This window comes from Varanus komodoensis, unplaced genomic scaffold (genome assembly GCF_004798865.1).
Source record: "Varanus komodoensis strain SLA01 unplaced genomic scaffold, ASM479886v1 scaffold10, whole genome shotgun sequence".
In the NCBI taxonomy this organism is placed as follows: domain Eukaryota; kingdom Metazoa; phylum Chordata; class Lepidosauria; order Squamata; family Varanidae; genus Varanus; species Varanus komodoensis.
The window spans coordinates 9,169,720-9,187,811 of record NW_025335269.1 but is presented as its reverse complement, the minus strand read 5'-3'; the positions used below and the strand labels follow the sequence as shown (position 1 = coordinate 9,187,811).

Sequence of the window (18,092 nt, the reverse complement as noted above, 5' to 3'; positions counted from 1 at the left end):
TCTCCACATATGTGCATTAGCCTGGAGATGAATGAATCCATCTTTGCTTGTGGAGTCAGGGCTGTCTTAACAGCATTATGGGCCCTGACTCCACAAGCATTATAACAGCACTATGCAAAGCAGTGTACTGGGGCCCCTACAACAACTACAACTACTGTTAATTTTGGAAGTTTTCCAATTTTCCAAGGGTTAACATACACAGATTAGTATGGGGCCCACAGACAAGTGCCCATCAGGCCCATGCGTTAAGACGGCCCTATGTGGAGTTATGAAGCAGCTACTAGTGCTTGTGGGGTTAGCACTTATTTATCTATTATCTCTTCTAATCAGGTTTTTCTGTTTTTTGAAAAGTTTCAAAAACATTTAAAAATTATTACACCAGGACAACAGTATAAGAAAGTAAATGTGTGCATACACCAGGGACAAGGATTCCTTTATCATAATATCTTCAACTTTCATGATATTTTAAATGTGGAAAACAATTCCAATTCCAAAGAAGGGCAATGCCAAAGATTGTTCAAACTACCACACCATTGCACTCATTTCACATGCTAGCTAAGTTATGCTCAAAATCCTATAAGCTAGGCTCCAGCAGTATGTGGACTGAGAACTACCAGAAGTACAGGCAGGGTTTCGAAGAGGCAGAGGAACTAGAGATCAAATTGCCAACATAAGCTGGATCATGGAGAAAGCTAGGGAGTTCCAGAAAAACATCTACTTCTGTTTCATAGACTAAGCTAAAGCCTTTGATTGTGTGGATCACAACAAATTGTGGCAAGTTCTTAAAGAGATGTGAGTGCCAGACCATCTTATTTGTCCCTTGAAAAACCTATATGCGGGTCAAGAAGCAGCAGTGAGAACTGGACACGGAACCACTGATTGGTTCAAAATTGAGAAAGGAGTTTGGCAAGGCTATATACTGTTGCCCTGCCTATTTAACTCATCTGCAGAGCACATGAGTTAAATAGGCAGGGCGACAGTATATAGCCCTGTATATAGATCATGAAAAAGATGGGGCTAGATGAATCACCAGTTGGCATTAAGACTGCTGGGAGAAATATCAACAACCTCAGATATGCAGATGATACCACTCTCATGGCAGAAAGTGAAAAGGAACTAAAGAGCCTCTTGATGCGGGTGAAGGAGGAGAGCGCAAAAGTTGGCTTGAAACTCAACATTAAGAAAACTAAGATTATGCTATCCGGTCCTCTCACTTCCTGGCAAATAGATGGGGAAGAAATGGAGATAGTGACAGTTTTTATTTTCCTGGGCTCCAAGATCACCACAGACGGGGACTGCAGCCAAGAAATTAAAAGACACTTGCTCCTAGGGAGGAAAGCTATGGCAAATCTAGACAGCATACTAAAAAGCAGAGACATCACTCTGCTAACAAAAGTGTGTGTAGTCAAGGCTATGGTCTTCCCAGTTGCAATGTATGGCTGTGAAAGCTGGACCATAAGGAAGGCTGAGCGCCGAAGAATTGAGGCCTTCGAATTGTGGTGGTGGAAAAGATGCCTGTGAGTCCCTTGGACTGCAAGGAGATCCAACCAGTCAGTCTTAGAGGCGATCAACCCTGACTGCTCTTTAGAAGGCCAGAGATCCCCCTGAGATCGGCGGGAGAGGCCCTTCTCCGGGAGCCCTCCATGGAAGAAGTTAGGAGGGTGGTTACTTGGAGGAGGGCTTTCTCAGCGGTGGCGCCTAAGTTATAGAATGCGCTCCCCAGAGAGGTCCGCCTGGCGCCGTCGTTATTTGTTTTTCGGCGCCAGGCGAAGACCTTTTTATTTAAGCAGTATTTTAAATGTTAATATTATTGAATTTTATTTGGCCAGGGCGGCTTGTTTTATAGTGTATATTTGTATTTTATTGTATATATTTTAAAATGTTATTTTAAATTTTTTGTTGTAAGCCGCCCCGAGGCTTCGGCGAATGGGGCGGCATAAAAATGTTTTAATAAATAATAAATAAATAAATAAATAGTGAAGATGAAACTCAAATACTTTGGCCACCTAATGAGAAGGAAGGACTCACTGAAGAAGACCCTAATGCTGGGAACAGTTGAGGGCAAAAGAAGAAGGGGGCGGCAGAGAATGAGGTGACTAGATGGAGTCATTGAAGCAGTCAGCGTGAGCTTAAGTGGACTCCGGGGGATGGTGGAGGACAGGAGAGCCTGGGGGAATGTTGTCTATGGGGTTGCAATGGGTTGGGCATGGCTTCGTGACTAGCAACAAAGCTTTAGGAGGGCATGACAGTCTGGGAAACTCAGGTGTGCTAGTTTTGACCTCGGCAGCTGAGGTTCTCCTCCTCTGATTTGCACAATCAAAAGACTCCAGGTCAGGCTTCCCTTTTCTATAATGGAGCTGTCTACTGTGAACCAAGAAAACAGCTTTCCTCATCCTGGACTTTTGTTCCCTTCAGCCTCAGCCACCAAGAGCATTGGTCAGCAATCCTGGGAGGGATGGGTGTAAAATGATTGGAGAGCACCAGACTGGGGAAGACTGTCACACAGAATTGTTAAGCTGCATGTCAAAACAATCCCAGTTCCTTAATCCTGCAACTCTAGAAGGAAGATGCACCATCCTCTGCTCCCCCACCCCTCCCATTCTACAGTTCCCTTTCATCAAACAGGACATGCATTTTGCAAGCAGCAAGAGAGAATGGAGAGTGAACATGAGGATGGAAGAGGGCATGAAGAGGGAAAATAGGGCTGATCCCACCATCACCACCACAAGTGCAGCGCAGGGGTATTTCTGGGTAGTTGTCTGCCAAACTTTGTCATGCAGAACTCAATAACTGATGAGCTTGTACAGAAAGAGTCCTTCCAGAGGCAAAAGTGGGTTTTTTGGGAATGTTAAACAAATGCTCACTTTTAAGCAGTGATTTTAAACACATTTCTTGCAGGGAACACACTGCATTGGCTTGTCTGCCCAAAACCAGGAGCTGGGTAAGCCTATGGAGTATCAGTGTTACCCTATAATATAGTGCCAATCTGAATTATGTAAGAGCATACTGTTGAATCATACTGTTGTGGCTGTGTATAGCAAGAGGAATTTGGAAGTGGTGGGAAAGCTCACCATTAAGTGCTCATGATCATCTATGGGACTGCTAGATTCCCCAGTTGGAAAATTTTTGCTCTAAAAAGAATACAACAAAGGGAATATTTACCCTTTGCCTGGGTGTTTACATTATCTATCTTTCGATAAAAGTGTCTACATATTTCACCCCAAAATGTTTCCAAATGCTGAATCTCTTTAATATTTTGTTTAATCTCTGCCGTTTCTTAAATCTGAAGGCAAAACATACATACACAAATTAATACCTTCACTCCACTTACTACATTCTGTATAATATTCACAAGACTTTTCAATGGTCCTCTTTGCCTTCTTTTTGTGCCATATTATACCTTTCTTAAGAATGTAACATTTCTAGTTCTCTCAGTGTGCTTCATTTACTTGAGTTACTGTTTTTGTTTGTTTCAGCTCTTTATGAACTCTCCTGTGAAGCCTACAAACATTTGGGCAAAGCAACCGGTTTCTACTGGATAGATCCAGATGGCAGTGGCCCATTAGGACCTTTGAAAGTTCACTGTGACATGACAGGTAACTACACTACATAATGACGCATTTTTCTTTCCTCTGTATAGCCTTGATCTTTTCCTTTACTTATGTACCAAATAGACAGTGTACAAATAGAATATTGGACCAAGAAGACCTTGATTCAAATTGCTGTTCAAGCCACAAATCTCACTGGATAATTCTGGAACAATCACAATCTCCTTCAGCATAACTATCTTCACAGGGCTGTTATGAGGGTAAATCAGGATAACCAAGTCTGCTGCCATGAATTCCTGGAAAAAGGGCTGAACAAATTAAATTAGTAAATGTACCTACTGAGGTAGAAACAACAAGCCCTCTCCGTTGGCCTCCAAGGATCAAATGCTCCTTCATTCTTCTCCCTGAAACTTACAGAAGGAGACAAAATTCCTTCAGCAAGCTGAGTCCAATTTTGTGGCATACACTTTGGGTCAACAACCTTGAGTTCTTTTAGAAGAGATATGTGAAATATATACATGATGGGTGAACACATCTTTGAATCCACATCTTCCCAGCTTTTTAGTCACTCCCCTATTCTCATAAACTGTGTCTTCTCAAAATGATCACATGGTCTGAGTGCTTATTAAACCCATTTATAAAATGTGGATTATGTCCTGAATTGCATTAACCCATGCTATAAATTGTTGAATTCTGGCTTGTTGTGATACATAAATACACCTGATGGCAACAAACCAACAACAAACTGAACTCAGAGTCGTGGCTGTGCTGGCTAGGGATGTTGTGTAACTGTGATGTGTGCAGAACGAGTTGTGCAGAGGTGTTACTCACCACCATATTCTTGATGGAAAAGAGCCTGCTGATGGTAAATGTTTGCTTCTTTTGCTCATATCATGCATAACACACTTTGCAGATAGAAGAGAAGTAGAGGAGACAAGAGAGAGATCAAGTGGTAAGGAACCCTACAACTTTAAAATCTAGGTTCGGTGTGATACATACTCAGTTGATATTCCTGCTGGGGTCACCACTGTCTCAAGCAAGGAGTCAAATTCAGGTTGGGATGTGAAAGTCATATTGCTCTCAGCCCTCGCTTAAAGTGTCTTTGTTTGGGATGCTCAGTGAGAGGTGCAATAAAGTGTGAAGTCTGGAGTTATCCTCCCCTGTATGAGACCTATAAAAAAATTAACTGAGATGTGTGAGTCTCTGGAATGAGGATTCCTGTCAAATCATCTGGCAAATGATGAAGCTGTTGAATGAGGCTGAGTTGCTAGGATTTCTGCTTTACTACATGGGGAGCATAGATTCAAGGACTCTTGCTGCCCCAGAGCTTAAGTGAGTCAGAGAAAGTACTATAGCAGGAGGTCATTGTGAACAGAAGTCAATAAGAAGAGCTAAGGTTATGGAGGAATAAGAAACAGATTACTGATTGCCCTTTTAAACATACTATTGAAAGCTTGCACTAAGTGGGAAAACACAAGGCCTATGTGGGTTAAGCCTATGATGCAACTGTGGTAAAGTAACCAAACAGAGAGGTGGTTGAATTTCTCAATTAAGGTTTCTATCACTGTTTATACTTCTATATTCCTCTGAATACATATTCATTACTGGGGTCAAACTGAGAGCCTGCATAAAGACATTGTGTACTGTAATGCTTCCCGTTCCATTTTATGATCACTTTGCTGAAACAAAACAGGCTCTTTTATGGACATTACAATTATTTAGCCCTGGAAGTGTTTCACTTTTTAATGAATGCATGTGGAGATTGTAGTGGCTGCTTGCTTTTTCTTTTTGTTGTCGAGGTTCTAAAGATTTTATTTTATTTTGCTCACCTCTGCCCTTTTTGCAAAGGCTGTGCTTTAGTGGTTTGCAGATAATAACGTGGGAACATCTTTGATAGAATAAATGTACCTATCACGGAGTGGTTAGCATGAGCCATTACCTCTGCACTGGCCCACCTGTATTACAAACAGTCTCTTTATTCACTTTTCTTCCTCAAGGCTCTGTTGCCCTTAGGAAAGAAACATTTCAAACAATGACTCCTGGGCATGCCACTTCAAGACTGGGTTGCTTCTTCCTAGTGATGCTATTTGTCAAGTTGACAGACAGCAGAGCTAAGAATCAAACCATTCAATCCTATGAGAAAGGTATTTTTTGAAAGAACTCTGCTCTCTAATGGCAGGTTCTTGTATTTCATGACTGTTTGGGGGGGGGGGTCCTTTTTAAGTCCTAGTATCAGTAAAACAATAAATGCTCAGAGTGGATGAGTGTTAAAAAAATGAAACATTTAAAATCACATGGAAATGGCATATTACACTCATTTATTAGCAAGATTCATAGTGAGAGTCATGAAAAGAGGCAAGTGTATTTAAAAGAGACAAAGCAGGAGAGATGCACTCTTCCTTGAATCCCCAATCAGTCTTCAGGGGTATGGTTCTGCACTCTGATGCTTAATTCTTTAAATTAATTTACCTAGAAAGAAGGGCAAGTTCACAGTGCTATGATTCACTATTCACATGAAAAATTCAAGACATCTTGCCTTTGCCTGTTTGCTTTGCAAGATGCTGGTTTAGAAAAGAATGAGTCAGCAATAGATGAGTTGGGGAAGTCATTCATCTTGCTGTGTGCACACACACATTTTTACTGCAGATTGACTGTTATGGCACAGCTGAATGTTCTCCTTGTGTATTCTGCCAGTATGTTTTCTTTTTCACAGTCCCTGTATCCCTAAATTGGTTTGTTTTGTTTTGCTTTGGTTTTGCTTTGCTTTGTTTTGATGCTTGAAATATTGAGGCAGTGTTCTGTGGGGAAAACCCTGGTTTTCCCACAGAAGCACCCCAAGTTAGGGAGGTACAAATCAGTAAAACCTGAACTGGCTGAAATCTTCTGAATTTCTTCTTGAACAGTATTATCACATGGCTTTGTATCAGATCATAAGCTTTTTTAAAAGTGAAAACCCATCTGAATGTCCATGCATATTTTTCTAAGTGTAAGTATTAGTTATGTGCATTTTTGGAATGTAAGTCTTTTCCTATTAAATCAAGCATTTTTGTGCATGTATTTCAAAAGTACATACCTTTTATTAAGCATTTTGTAATGTACACAGGCTGTCAGATGCATTTTGGGTTGGCAGACCACATTGAGAGCTTGGAAATGTACAAATTTTAACTGAAGATTGGTCTGAGTATGTGTTCAGTCTAGAAAGTGCAAACGGTGTAAAACCTGATCCAAAATGAACTGAAATGGATTTCTCTTGCATCCCTCCTTGGAGTCCATGTGGCCGTTTGCCTTGATTCATGAAGCAGAATTTAGGAAGTAGAACAAGCCCCGCTCTCTTGCAGCCATGAAGCAGAGCCAGTTTTTATAATTTACTTTTGATCAATACCCAGCGTGTCAGCCAGCTTACCCGTCTCTTGTTGTGTGCTTCTTGGATGCTTTGGCAAACAACCAGCCCTTCATGGCAAGTCATTATGATGGGTTGCTGCTTTCCATTGCTTTCTTTCCTGGTGGAGAAGTGATTACTAGCCATAAAAAATAATTAAACAATTAAGAATTTTAGTGTTGCTTTGATGGGACAGTTGCATGCTTGCTTTAAAACAAAGCAGCAGAGGTCATGCCCCTTCCAGCTCAGTTCATATTTCATGCAAATAATCATAACTATAATATTTCTGAGCTTCTAAACAAATTACTATGCCAACACAAATAAAGTCAATGATTAATTGGAAGGCAAGGGGGAGGTGATGCATCTGAAACAGTTCAGATTGTGTCAGCCCTGCAGAATAGTCTACTATTAGTTCTGGAAAGGATTGTGAGAATGGTGCATAACAACCCAGCAGTGTAGCCCAGAGTTATTATCCAGGGTTTTTTAGGGATATGTAATTTGTGCTGGGATCTCTGACATGGATTGTAGCAGTGGGGAGGAGGGCAATGACATGTTTCCAGTAAGGGGGCAATAAAAAGAGGATAAATAGGAGGATTCAAATGGGTGAGTGCAATTGGATCACAAAAATAGTGTGCACGGTAAGCATGAAACAATGCAATGCCTTTGCATTCAACAATGCCCTTTCTGTGATCAACTTCATAGCATCCTCTCCTACATTTCCTAAATAACTCCATAAATAAACCTGAAACACCTTTGTGTAGTTTGAAACTTGGGGTAGTTGAATTGTTATAGTAGAAGTTATTACCACCAGTACTCCACCCTATCTGGTTACTTTCTGCCAAGGACTAACTTGGTTTTTTGGACAGAAATACCGCTCCCATACCCCTCCCAGCCTAGATTCAGTGCTCAGTTCCTTAGGGAAGGCTCATATTCCATTGACTTGCATGCAGCCACATGATCACAATTTTCTCCTGTGAAGCATCCCTTGATCATACCAAGTTAAACTGATCAGTGCCTCATAGTTGCTTTTTCTCATTTCTGTAGTGATAATCTTCTGCAATGATCACCTGTAGTGATAATCAGTCAGTCACAAAGAGTTTGAAATGCATGGAGCAGGCTGAATTGCATGTACTTTATATTGTTTGAAAGTCTTTCTGATCTTTTGTAACCCCTGCCTGATGTCCTAAAGCAGCTCATGTCTCTACAGCAATTTTGCAAGAAACCTTTAAATGTGTAACTTCATCTTTTGGTAAGACACCTAGAAAAATCTAAGCTTTCTTTCTGAGGATTAGCAGAGTTTCCAAATTATTTCAAAAGCCTGGGATAAAGCTAAAATTACCAAGCCCACACCTTCCACTTTCCCTATCCCAACCACAAATCCCTTTCCCTGCTCATGATCCTAATGCCCAATCCTACTTCACGCTCCTTTCTAATCCCAAATCTTACTTGTCCCATTCCTTCTAACTTCCAGCACAGCGTACACAGCAGAATAAAAGTTAATGTCCCAAAGTGTTGAGAGATCACCCCAGTTTCATAATGAACAAGTCAATCCTATGCATGGCAAGTAAGAAAAAAGGCACATGGTACTTGCCCAGAAGTGTGTAGGATGGCATCAAATGAGACTTCCTTCTGATAATTATGCATAGCATTGCACTGTTATTATTTAGGTCAGGGGTAGCTAACCTTTTTGGGATGGGGGACATTTGACAATTTGTTAAAGTGTCCCGGGCTCCATCACATAATGATTGCTATAGAGGGCATAGCAACACACTGCTAACGTGTCAAAAGGTTGAGGTAGCAATAGGGTATGAACTGTGAATCCAGTTTTAGCACCAATGGAAACCCTGCTCAGAACCATTTCAGCTGCTGGAAGAGGGTGTTAATTTTTTAAAAAAGCTTGGAGATGAAAGGCACATTGGCAGGTGCAAGGAAAGGTGTGCAGGGGCCTCTATCCTAGCCTTGTAGCCACTTAAGTCCCAGACTGGTACCATCTCACAAAGATATGCACAATTAAAACATAGGGATCTAAATTTACACAATACTTCACTAGTTCACAAAACTCGTAGCTCTGAAGTTCTAGTTTGGAAGAAAGGGATTAAAATGGTAGAACAAGGTTCGCTTTAAGAAAAGAAGGGAAATGTTATTACAAAGACACTTTTCTGTACTTGGAGAAAGGGCAAGGCATAATGTCTTCTATTACACGGCTTCAGAAAATGACCTTGACCTTGAACAAAACAAAAATAATAATGAAAATCGTGTTACAACAGATCTTGTGGGAGAAGAAAGGTGGAGGGTAGAGAGAATCATTGCTTAAGTGCATGAAGTGCAGCAGTATATTTTGCCCTCATCCATCTCTATCATCTGGTAATTTATTAGTGCAGACCTAGAAGATATTAGTGCTTCTTGTCTTTGACAGCATTCTGCATATATTGCAAGCTGGTTTTTCCTCCCTTTCTTTCCTGACCTGCCTTTGCTCCTGATACGGAATTTGGTCATTTAGATCACTTTGTGGAATATTTGTATGTTGTGATCACTGTCCAGCTATAAAGATCAACCCAAAAAGGTTTTATTTGTTTCTTCCATTATTTGATCAGAACAGGATAAATCCTACCTGACTGAACACAGACTGTCAAGATCAGAATCTAAGGGCACAGTCTCCCGGGAAATTCTCCTGCACACGCCCCAATAAAATGATTGAGAACTGAGCCAGAGCAGATAATTACTCTTTGGTATTTCCCTATGCTTAACTACTGCCAACAGACATGGGTGGCCGATATCGTTAATTGAGTATTCCAGCAGGGGCTGAGCATCTGACCTAGGTATTAAGTACATTGTGTTATTCAATAGAAAGCAGTGCTCTTGAAAGATGTTTTTGTTTCCCCTTCTGACCCATTAAAGATTTTCATTCAAGGGATTTTAATCCAAAGTAGAAACTGGTATGGTGACATCAGGTACATGTTATGTTGCTGCACACCATCAAGTTGTCTCTGACTTGAGGTGACCCTATGAATGAATGCCTGTCAAAATGCCCTGTTCTTAAGAGCTGCTGTGTAAAACACTCCCACTAGCACTCAAAAAGAGCCCTGCATATTCATACTTCATGCCATGGCCCACCACTGATGGCCCACCCACCACCCGTAAGAGTATGCTGCCCCATAGTGATCACTATACCTTAACCATAATTAGAAATATAGAAACAGCCATCCGAGCCATCTAGTCTGACCTCCGGCACAAGCCGGCTCCGCTCACAACATGCCTACCATGTGCACGTCCAGCCTATCCTTGAACACCTGCACCGATGGGGCCTCAACCACCTCCCGTGGAAGCCCATTCTATACCCTTGGGGTCCTGTCAGGAAGTGCTTCCTGACATCCAAATGGAACCTTGGTTCCCTGAGCTTTGCTCCGTTGGGGCACGTCCTGCCTTTCTCTGCAGGGGAGAACAGGTCTCTACCCACCTCCATGTGACATCCCCTGTATGTCACCAACATATCCCCCCTGAGTCTCCTCTTCTCCAGGCTGAAGAGACCCAGTTCCCTCAGTCTCAAGTCATAGCCCATCCCCTGCAAACCGGCCACCAACCTTTTGGCCCTACGCTGCACTGACTCTAACCTGGCTATATTCTTTCTGTAATGAGGGGCCCAAAACTGAGCACAATACTCCAGTTGTGGGTGCACCAGAGTCATATAGAGTGGTAGTAATACCTCTCTCGATCTAGAAGCCACACTTCTGGCTATGCAACCAAGGGTGGCATTCTCCCTCTTGACCACTGCATCACACTGCCAGCCTCCCTTCCGTATCTAGCATCACTAGATCTCTCTCTATTATGAGCCTTTTTTTCCTACAATGGACGTAAGGCTAACAGGTCTGTAATTACCCATGTCCCTTCTACTACACTTTTTGAAAATTGGGACCACTGATGCCACCCTCCAGTCCTCTGGAACTTCACCCATTCTCTACGAGGCCTCAAAAATGAAAGCCAGCAGGCATGAGAGAACCCCTGCCAACTCTCTAAGTACTCTCAGGTGTAACCTGTCAGGGCCTGGCACCTTTGTAATGTCCAATGCCCTGAGAAGCCCCTCAAATTCTATGGGGGTGACTCTAATTTGTGCCCCTAAGTCCCTGGCCTCATCTAATCTATGCGGATCTCCCCCGTCCAGCTTTGGGGAGAACACAGAGGCAAAATAATCATTTAGCATCTGTGCCTGTTCCCTTATATCAGTCACTGGATCTCCTTCCTCCTTATTTAGTGGTCCCACCACTTGTCTCCCCTTCCTCTTCCTATTTACATACTGAAAGAAGCCCTTTTTGTTGCTCTTGATATTCTTGGCAAGTCTCAGCTCATAATCAGCCTTAGCCTTGCGAAGAATCCTTCTGCAATGGGCCTCCTCCTCCCGGTATGCCCTTTTGTCTATTTGCCCCAGTTCCCATTTCCTGCGGAGGTTCCTTTTGCATCTAATCCCTCTAACCACCTCCTTTTGCATCCATGGCGACGCTCTCCACCTCCCCTGATAGGTATCATCTTGACATACTAGAGGTATCGTCAAGGCTTGAACCCCCAAAACCTCCCTTTTGAGTGCCATCCACCCCTCCTCAACTCCCTTGCCTTCTCTCAGGAGACTTTCCCCAGTCTGGCCTTAAGTTGGCCACAGTTGGCCCTCTTGAAGTCTCAGCTTCTAGTGCTCAACCTGCTGCATGTCCTCAGTCCCCTGACCTCAAAGCAGAGGATGGAGTGATCACTCGCATCCAGAGCTCCCCTAATCTGTACTTCATCTTTCAGCTCCTCCCTATTGGTCTAGACCAAGTCAAGGATGTTTCTCCCTCTCGTCACCTCTCGGACCCTCTGTGTGAAAAATCCTCCCTCTATAGCTTCTAGGAAGCAACGTGAGCTGGCTGTCACCACCAAGTGAGTCTCCCAACTAATATCCAGGAGATTGAAATTTCCCATAATTACTGTGTCTCTCCCCCGAGAGATCCTTAGAATCTGGCCTGTCAGGACATTATCCAGGGTCTCAAGGTGACCTGGAGGGCGATAACATACCCCCACTGACAGGTCTCTTTCCCTGTCAAAACCCCTACATTTCACCCAGACTGCCTCTACCGAATCCCCATCTGTGCTGCATTCTATCTCACTGCATCCTATCCCTTCCCTGACGTATAAAACCACACCCCCACCCCTCTTTCCCTTCCTGTCCTTTCTAAAAAGGTGATACCTTCTATGTTCACATTCCAGACTTGCCTTTCATCCCACCAAGTTTCTGTGATTCCCACCAGGTCATACCCTCCTATTCCCAGGAGAGCTTCAAGCTCTTCCTGCTTATTACCCATGCTCCTAGCATTGGTGTGCATGCACCTCAACTCTTTCCCACCGCTTCCTTTCCTTGGAGTTCCCAGCCTCCTTCTTCCTCCCATCCTCCCTAATACCTGGCCCCTCTCTGTAGGAGTCCTGTCAGTCTCTGCAGTACCTAATTGTATCGTGGTCACTTAATAGTCAAGGTTTTCATTATTAAAGTTGAGTGTGCACAATGTAAATCCAAGAATAGTCAACAGAGAATAAATAGACATCAAATGAGAGGCCCTTTGAGTTAGGAGTCTAATCAAATCTCTGCACAATTCCCAAGTGAAAGAAATGAATCTTGGCACCACTTGCATGGTTTGATGTTTTCAGTATAATGAATATCCACATCAATCATTGTTGTCCTTTACAAATGAGGAGAGATTAGAGAGATTAATTTTCTCACAATTATTTATAGGATTCACACCCATTTCTGCTCCTTCAACCTAACTTACACCTGAATCTTCAGAAATGAATAGTGTCTTTGCTTTGATTAAGAATCTCCTAAAAAATAGAAACTGCAAATATTCTTTCAAGTCATATGGTGGCATAAACAGGGGAGAATTCTGCTTTTCATGATATGTTTTTGCTATTTGCAACAAGGTCTAAAACAATGGGATTATAAGGGAGAGAGGAACAAATATGAGATATTGCTGAAAGGCAGAAATCGATCACTTGATGTACATTTGATGTATGTGTTGAAAATCAACATGCAGTTTGCTATTGCCTTAAAGAAAGAATTAAAACTATATGCTATGCAATTCATGCCTCTATTAAATGGCTCTTTCCTCTTCTGTCCAGGGAGGCAGCATCCATTTTGGCTTTCTTTCCAAATGTTACTTAGTGTGCATTCTCAAACATGCGCTTATCTGAGGGTAACAGAAACATAGACCTTTAAGTCATGAGGCTAAATCCTAAGTGCACACAGAAATGAGTGCCATTGAACTATGTGGCATTTACTTCTAAGAAGTATGTATAGAATTATGATTGGAATTACTTAGTTCCATATGACCTTGGACAAATTGGTTGGTTTCTGTGGAGTTCTCTGAAGTAATTCTTTTCATGTAAATAGATATAGATTTATATTTCCAAACAATGCAAGAAGCTCATTTTTTATTTTCTGCCTGTCAAGAAATTCTCATTGAAATATATATTTACTGATGCTATGGTTTGAAAAAATATAGTGTGCTAGCCTTAACAAACACATATCCTTCAACTGACACCTATATTCAGGAGATTCTAGAAGTAAAACTTTATGTAATCCATTCCAAGTGGCATATGTAGGCTACAAGTTTGAAAGAACCACCATGAAAAACTTCCTCCAAAATAAAGTCTCATGTTAGGGAGAAAAGATCAAGCCAATCTTCTTCCAATTGTGCTATTTTTTTCTACAGCTATGAAGGATTGTTGTTTTTGTTTTTGAAGGACATGTTATTGTGGGGAAGGATTCAAACCTATAAACTCCCAACATTGGGACAGTCCAGGTGGCAAAAATCAGCTTTTACAGCTTCATTTTTCTGATAATATATCCTGTCCATAAATCATGATGATATTTTAACCTGAGTCAGATTGAATGTGTTCATGTACCAGTATGAGTAACCTCCATGATATATAGGTTTGGACGTTCCCACATTTCTGAACATAAAGATTTTCCAGGGGTTCTAGCACATACCCAGAGTTCAGTTTCCTTAGAAGGACTTAAAGTGTACTTAATTTTCTGAGAAAAGGTTGCATTTGGTTGAGCAAAAGTTGGGAGTTCATAGCATTAATACTCCAACGGATATTTCTTCATTATTAGATTTCTAGAGGAACCTATAGCATTATTGGATTTCCTACAGAGAACAAATTGGCTCTTTCATTCCATCTGAGTCTTTCAAAAACTTACCTGCTTCTTCACAGACACACAGCTTGATGCCTTCATCTCCAGAAGAGGATGAAAATACATACATTCAAGGAGACTCTGGCCATCTCCTTAGACTGATTCCCTTTCTTAAAAAGGAAAAGCATGTCCCCATCCTTTTGCCTAACCAAGTTTGGGTTTCACCACTTAAGCAGGCCTTCCATTGTCCAAACCCATACCTTCCAGCCATAGAAGCACTCAGCTGGATGGGATCCTGCAAAGTGATTGACGATAACCTTCCTAACTTATGATAATGCATAATAGGATTTTTTTCTGATACTAGATAGGGGTCCATGGGAATTTGGTTTGGTTTGGTCTGGTTTTGACAGGAATTTACCAAATTTCCCAGTGTTCTTCATATTTTGGATGGAAAGAACTTGGGATTTTAACATTTGCAATGTGGAAGAGAGTAAAACTGACAGATGTGGCAATCCCTAGTTACTCTGACTACCCACAAACCTGACTTTGGAATCAACTGCACAGGCAGCATCTTACTTCCTAGAGATTCCTGAGCACTTCAGCAAGCTTGCATGTCCACTTGCCATATCAACCCCTCTGACTGAATCAATTGATGCTCATCCTCTTCATTTACCTAGAACAAAGAAAACCATATGTGCCTGTAGCGTTCAGATTAAAAAAAAAAAAAAGCAGAAATAGTTCTCTTTGCATCTCGTCAGAGAACAATGGTCTTCTGATAAAGAATAGCTAAGTATATATTTTCTTCTATAAAATTTACATTATGCTTGAAATAGGTCTTTGGAGCATTAAGCTAATCAGCAGTCTCCAGATACCTGCAGAATTTCATCTCATTAGAGGAAATACCTTCTGCCCCCTGTGGAGGATCCATCTGCTTGGCTTTGCACATTTTTAAATGTACGACTGGAGCCAATTATATTATATTGGTTCTTTTCCACACATGACTTCAGTTGGCTTCTAACATATTGTAAGGAGTATTTGTTATATGACTGAGTAAATAGTTTGGAGAAGGCAGAGAAAGAACTTCTTGAGCACAACAACAGGAGTTTGAGGAGTTTGAAAACTGCATGTTGGGTTTGCAGAACCAGAAATAAAGAGGTGGGACACCGATTTAAGGTTAAACTAAGGCCACATTTAGGTAAACGTGTAATTTCTGCATAGATGACTGTGCATGAAGCTAAAATATAGAAAAGTACACTGGGCAACTAGCCTGCAATTTATTTGGGCAAGGTTCTCCTGCCCAGGAAGAGGGGTGTTCATTGTCACCACTCCGTCCTTTAAGGGACACCTTTTCAGGTGACTAGGAGGGCCTTCTATGTCACCCCCTTCCAGAGAGCTACAACTCTGATCAGTTGAGGCTGATGACCTTCAAAGATGATCTCAAATGTATGACCAAACAAGAGACAAAAGAGGGCACAACTTGACATAAAATGTGTATAATTGATTCATATCTCTGAAGAAAAAATTGCTATAATTGAAATAGACATATTATGCATTTCCCTGTCATGGATCACTGCCTTGCTATACTGACAGGGCTCTTGTAGCACAATGAAGCTATGAGCTACGCTGCGCAGGGGCACCCAAGACAGAACAGAGAGCTCTGACAAAAGGTGATCCACTGGGGAAGGAAATGGCAACCCATTCCAGTATCCTTGCCATGAAAACCCCATGGGCAGTACCAAAAGGCAAAATGATACGACACTGGAAGATGAGCCCCTCAGGTCAGGTGTCCAGTGTGCTCCTGGGAAAGAACAGAGGGCTAGTACTAGTAGCGCCAGAAAGAATGAAGCGACTGGATCAAAGGCAAAAGGACACTCAGTTGTGGATGTATCTGGTGGTGAAAGGAAAGTCCGATGCTGTAAAGATCTATACTCCATAGGAACGTGGAATGTAAGATCCATGAATCAAGGTAAGCTGCACATGGTCAAACAAGAGATGACAAGACTGAACATTGACATCTTAGGAATCAGTGAACTAAAATGGACAGGAAAGGCTGAATTTGGTTCAGATGACCATCAGGAATACTACTGCGGGCAAGAACCCCTCAGAAGAAATAGAGTACCCTTCATAGTCAATAAAAGAGTAAGAAAAGCAGTACTGGGATACAATCTCCAAAATGACAGAATGATCTCAGCTCGAATCCAAGGCAAACCATTCAACATCAGAGTAGTCCAAGTCTATGCCCCAGCCACTGATGCTGAAGAGGCTGAAGTTGACCAGTTCTATGAAGACCTACAGCAACTTCTAGAATTAACACCAAAAAAATGATGTCCTTATCATCATGGGGGATTGGAATGCCAAAGTAGGAAGCCAAAAGATAACTGGAATAACAGGTAAGTTTGGCCTTGGAGTACAAAATGAAGCAGGGAACAGGCTGGTAGAATTTTGTCAAGAGAACACGCTGCTCATAGCAAACACTCTTCTCCAACAACCCAAGAGACGACTCTACACATGGACATCACCAGACGGTCAACACAGAAATCAGATTGACTATGTGCTCTGCAGCCAAAAATGGAGAAGCTCTATACAGTCAGTAAAAACTAGACCAGGAGCTGACTGTGGCTCAGATCATGAGGTTCTTGTTGCAAAATTTAGGCTTAAATTGAAGAAGGCATGGAAAAGCACTAGGCCACACAGGTATGACCTAAATCATATTCCTGATGAATAGACAGTAGAGGTGACAAATAGATTTAAGGAATTAGATCTGATAGAGTGCCTGAAGAACTATGGATGGAGGTTCGTACCATTGTGCAAGAAGTAGCAGCTAAAACCATCCCAAAGAAAAAGAAATGCAAGAAAGCAAAATGGCTGTCCGAGGAAGCTTTACAAATAGCTGAGGAAAGAAGGGAAGTGAAAGGCAAGGGAGAAAGAGTAAGATACTCCAATTGAATGCAGAATTACAAAGAATAGCTAGAAGAGATAAGAATACCTTCTTAAAAGAACATTGTGAAGGAATGGAAGAAAACAATAGAGAAGGGAAGACTAGAGATCTCTTCAAGAAAATTGGAGATATGAAGGGAACGTTTCATGCAAAGATGGGCATGATAAAGGACAAAAATGGCAGGGAACTAACAGAGGCAGAAGAGATTAAGAAGAGGTGGCAAGATTACACAGAAGAACTATACAAGAAAGAGCTTAACATCCCTGATAACCACGATGGGGTGGTCACTGACCTCGAGCCAGACATCCTGGAATGTGAAGTCAAATGGGCCTTAGGAAGTCTGAGCAACAACAAAGCTAGTGGAGGTGACGGTATTCCAGCTGAACTATTCAAAATCCGAAAAGACGATGCAGTTGAAGTGCTACACTCAATATGTTAGCAAAATTGGAAATCTCAACACTGGCCATGGGGTTGGAAAAGTTCAGTTTACGTTCCATTTCCAATGAATGGCAATGTCAAAGAATGTTCAAACTACTGCACCATTGAACTCATTTCACATGCTAGCAAAGTTATGCTCAAAATCCTACAAGCTAGACTCCAGCAGTATGTGGATCGAGAACTACCAGAAGTGCAGGCAGGGTTTTGAAGAGGCAGTAGATCATGGGGAAAGCTAGGGAGTTCCAGAGAAACATCTACTTCTGCTTCATTGACTATGCTAAAACCTTTGATTGTGTGGATCATAACAAAGTGTGGCAAGTTGTTAAAGAGGTGGGCGTACCAGACCATCTTATCATCTTTGTCTCTTGAGAAACCTGTATATGGGTCAAGAAGCATCAGTGAGAACTGGAGATGGAACTGCTGATTGGTTCAAAATTGAGAAAGGAGTTCAGCAAGGCTGCATACTGCCACCCTGCCTATTTAACTTATATGCAGAGCACATCATGTGAAAGGCAGGCCTAGATGAATCACAAGATGGAATTAAGATTGCCAGAAGAAATATCAACAACCATAGATATGCAGATAATACCACTCTAATGGCAGAAAGTGAAGAGGAACTAAAGAGCCTCTTGATGA

General features: G+C 41.8%; 1 protein-coding gene across 1 annotated transcript in view; it reads left to right on the top strand.

The window, feature by feature from the left end:
• Positions 1-18,092, top strand: part of CNTNAP2 (contactin associated protein 2) — an 870,382-nt gene that overhangs the window by 465,329 nt on the left and 386,961 nt on the right. The window contains exon 14 of the mRNA XM_044419123.1: positions 3,477-3,596. Within this exon, the coding sequence (XP_044275058.1) occupies positions 3,477-3,596 (120 nt within the window). The remainder of the gene's footprint in view (positions 1-3,476; positions 3,597-18,092) is intronic.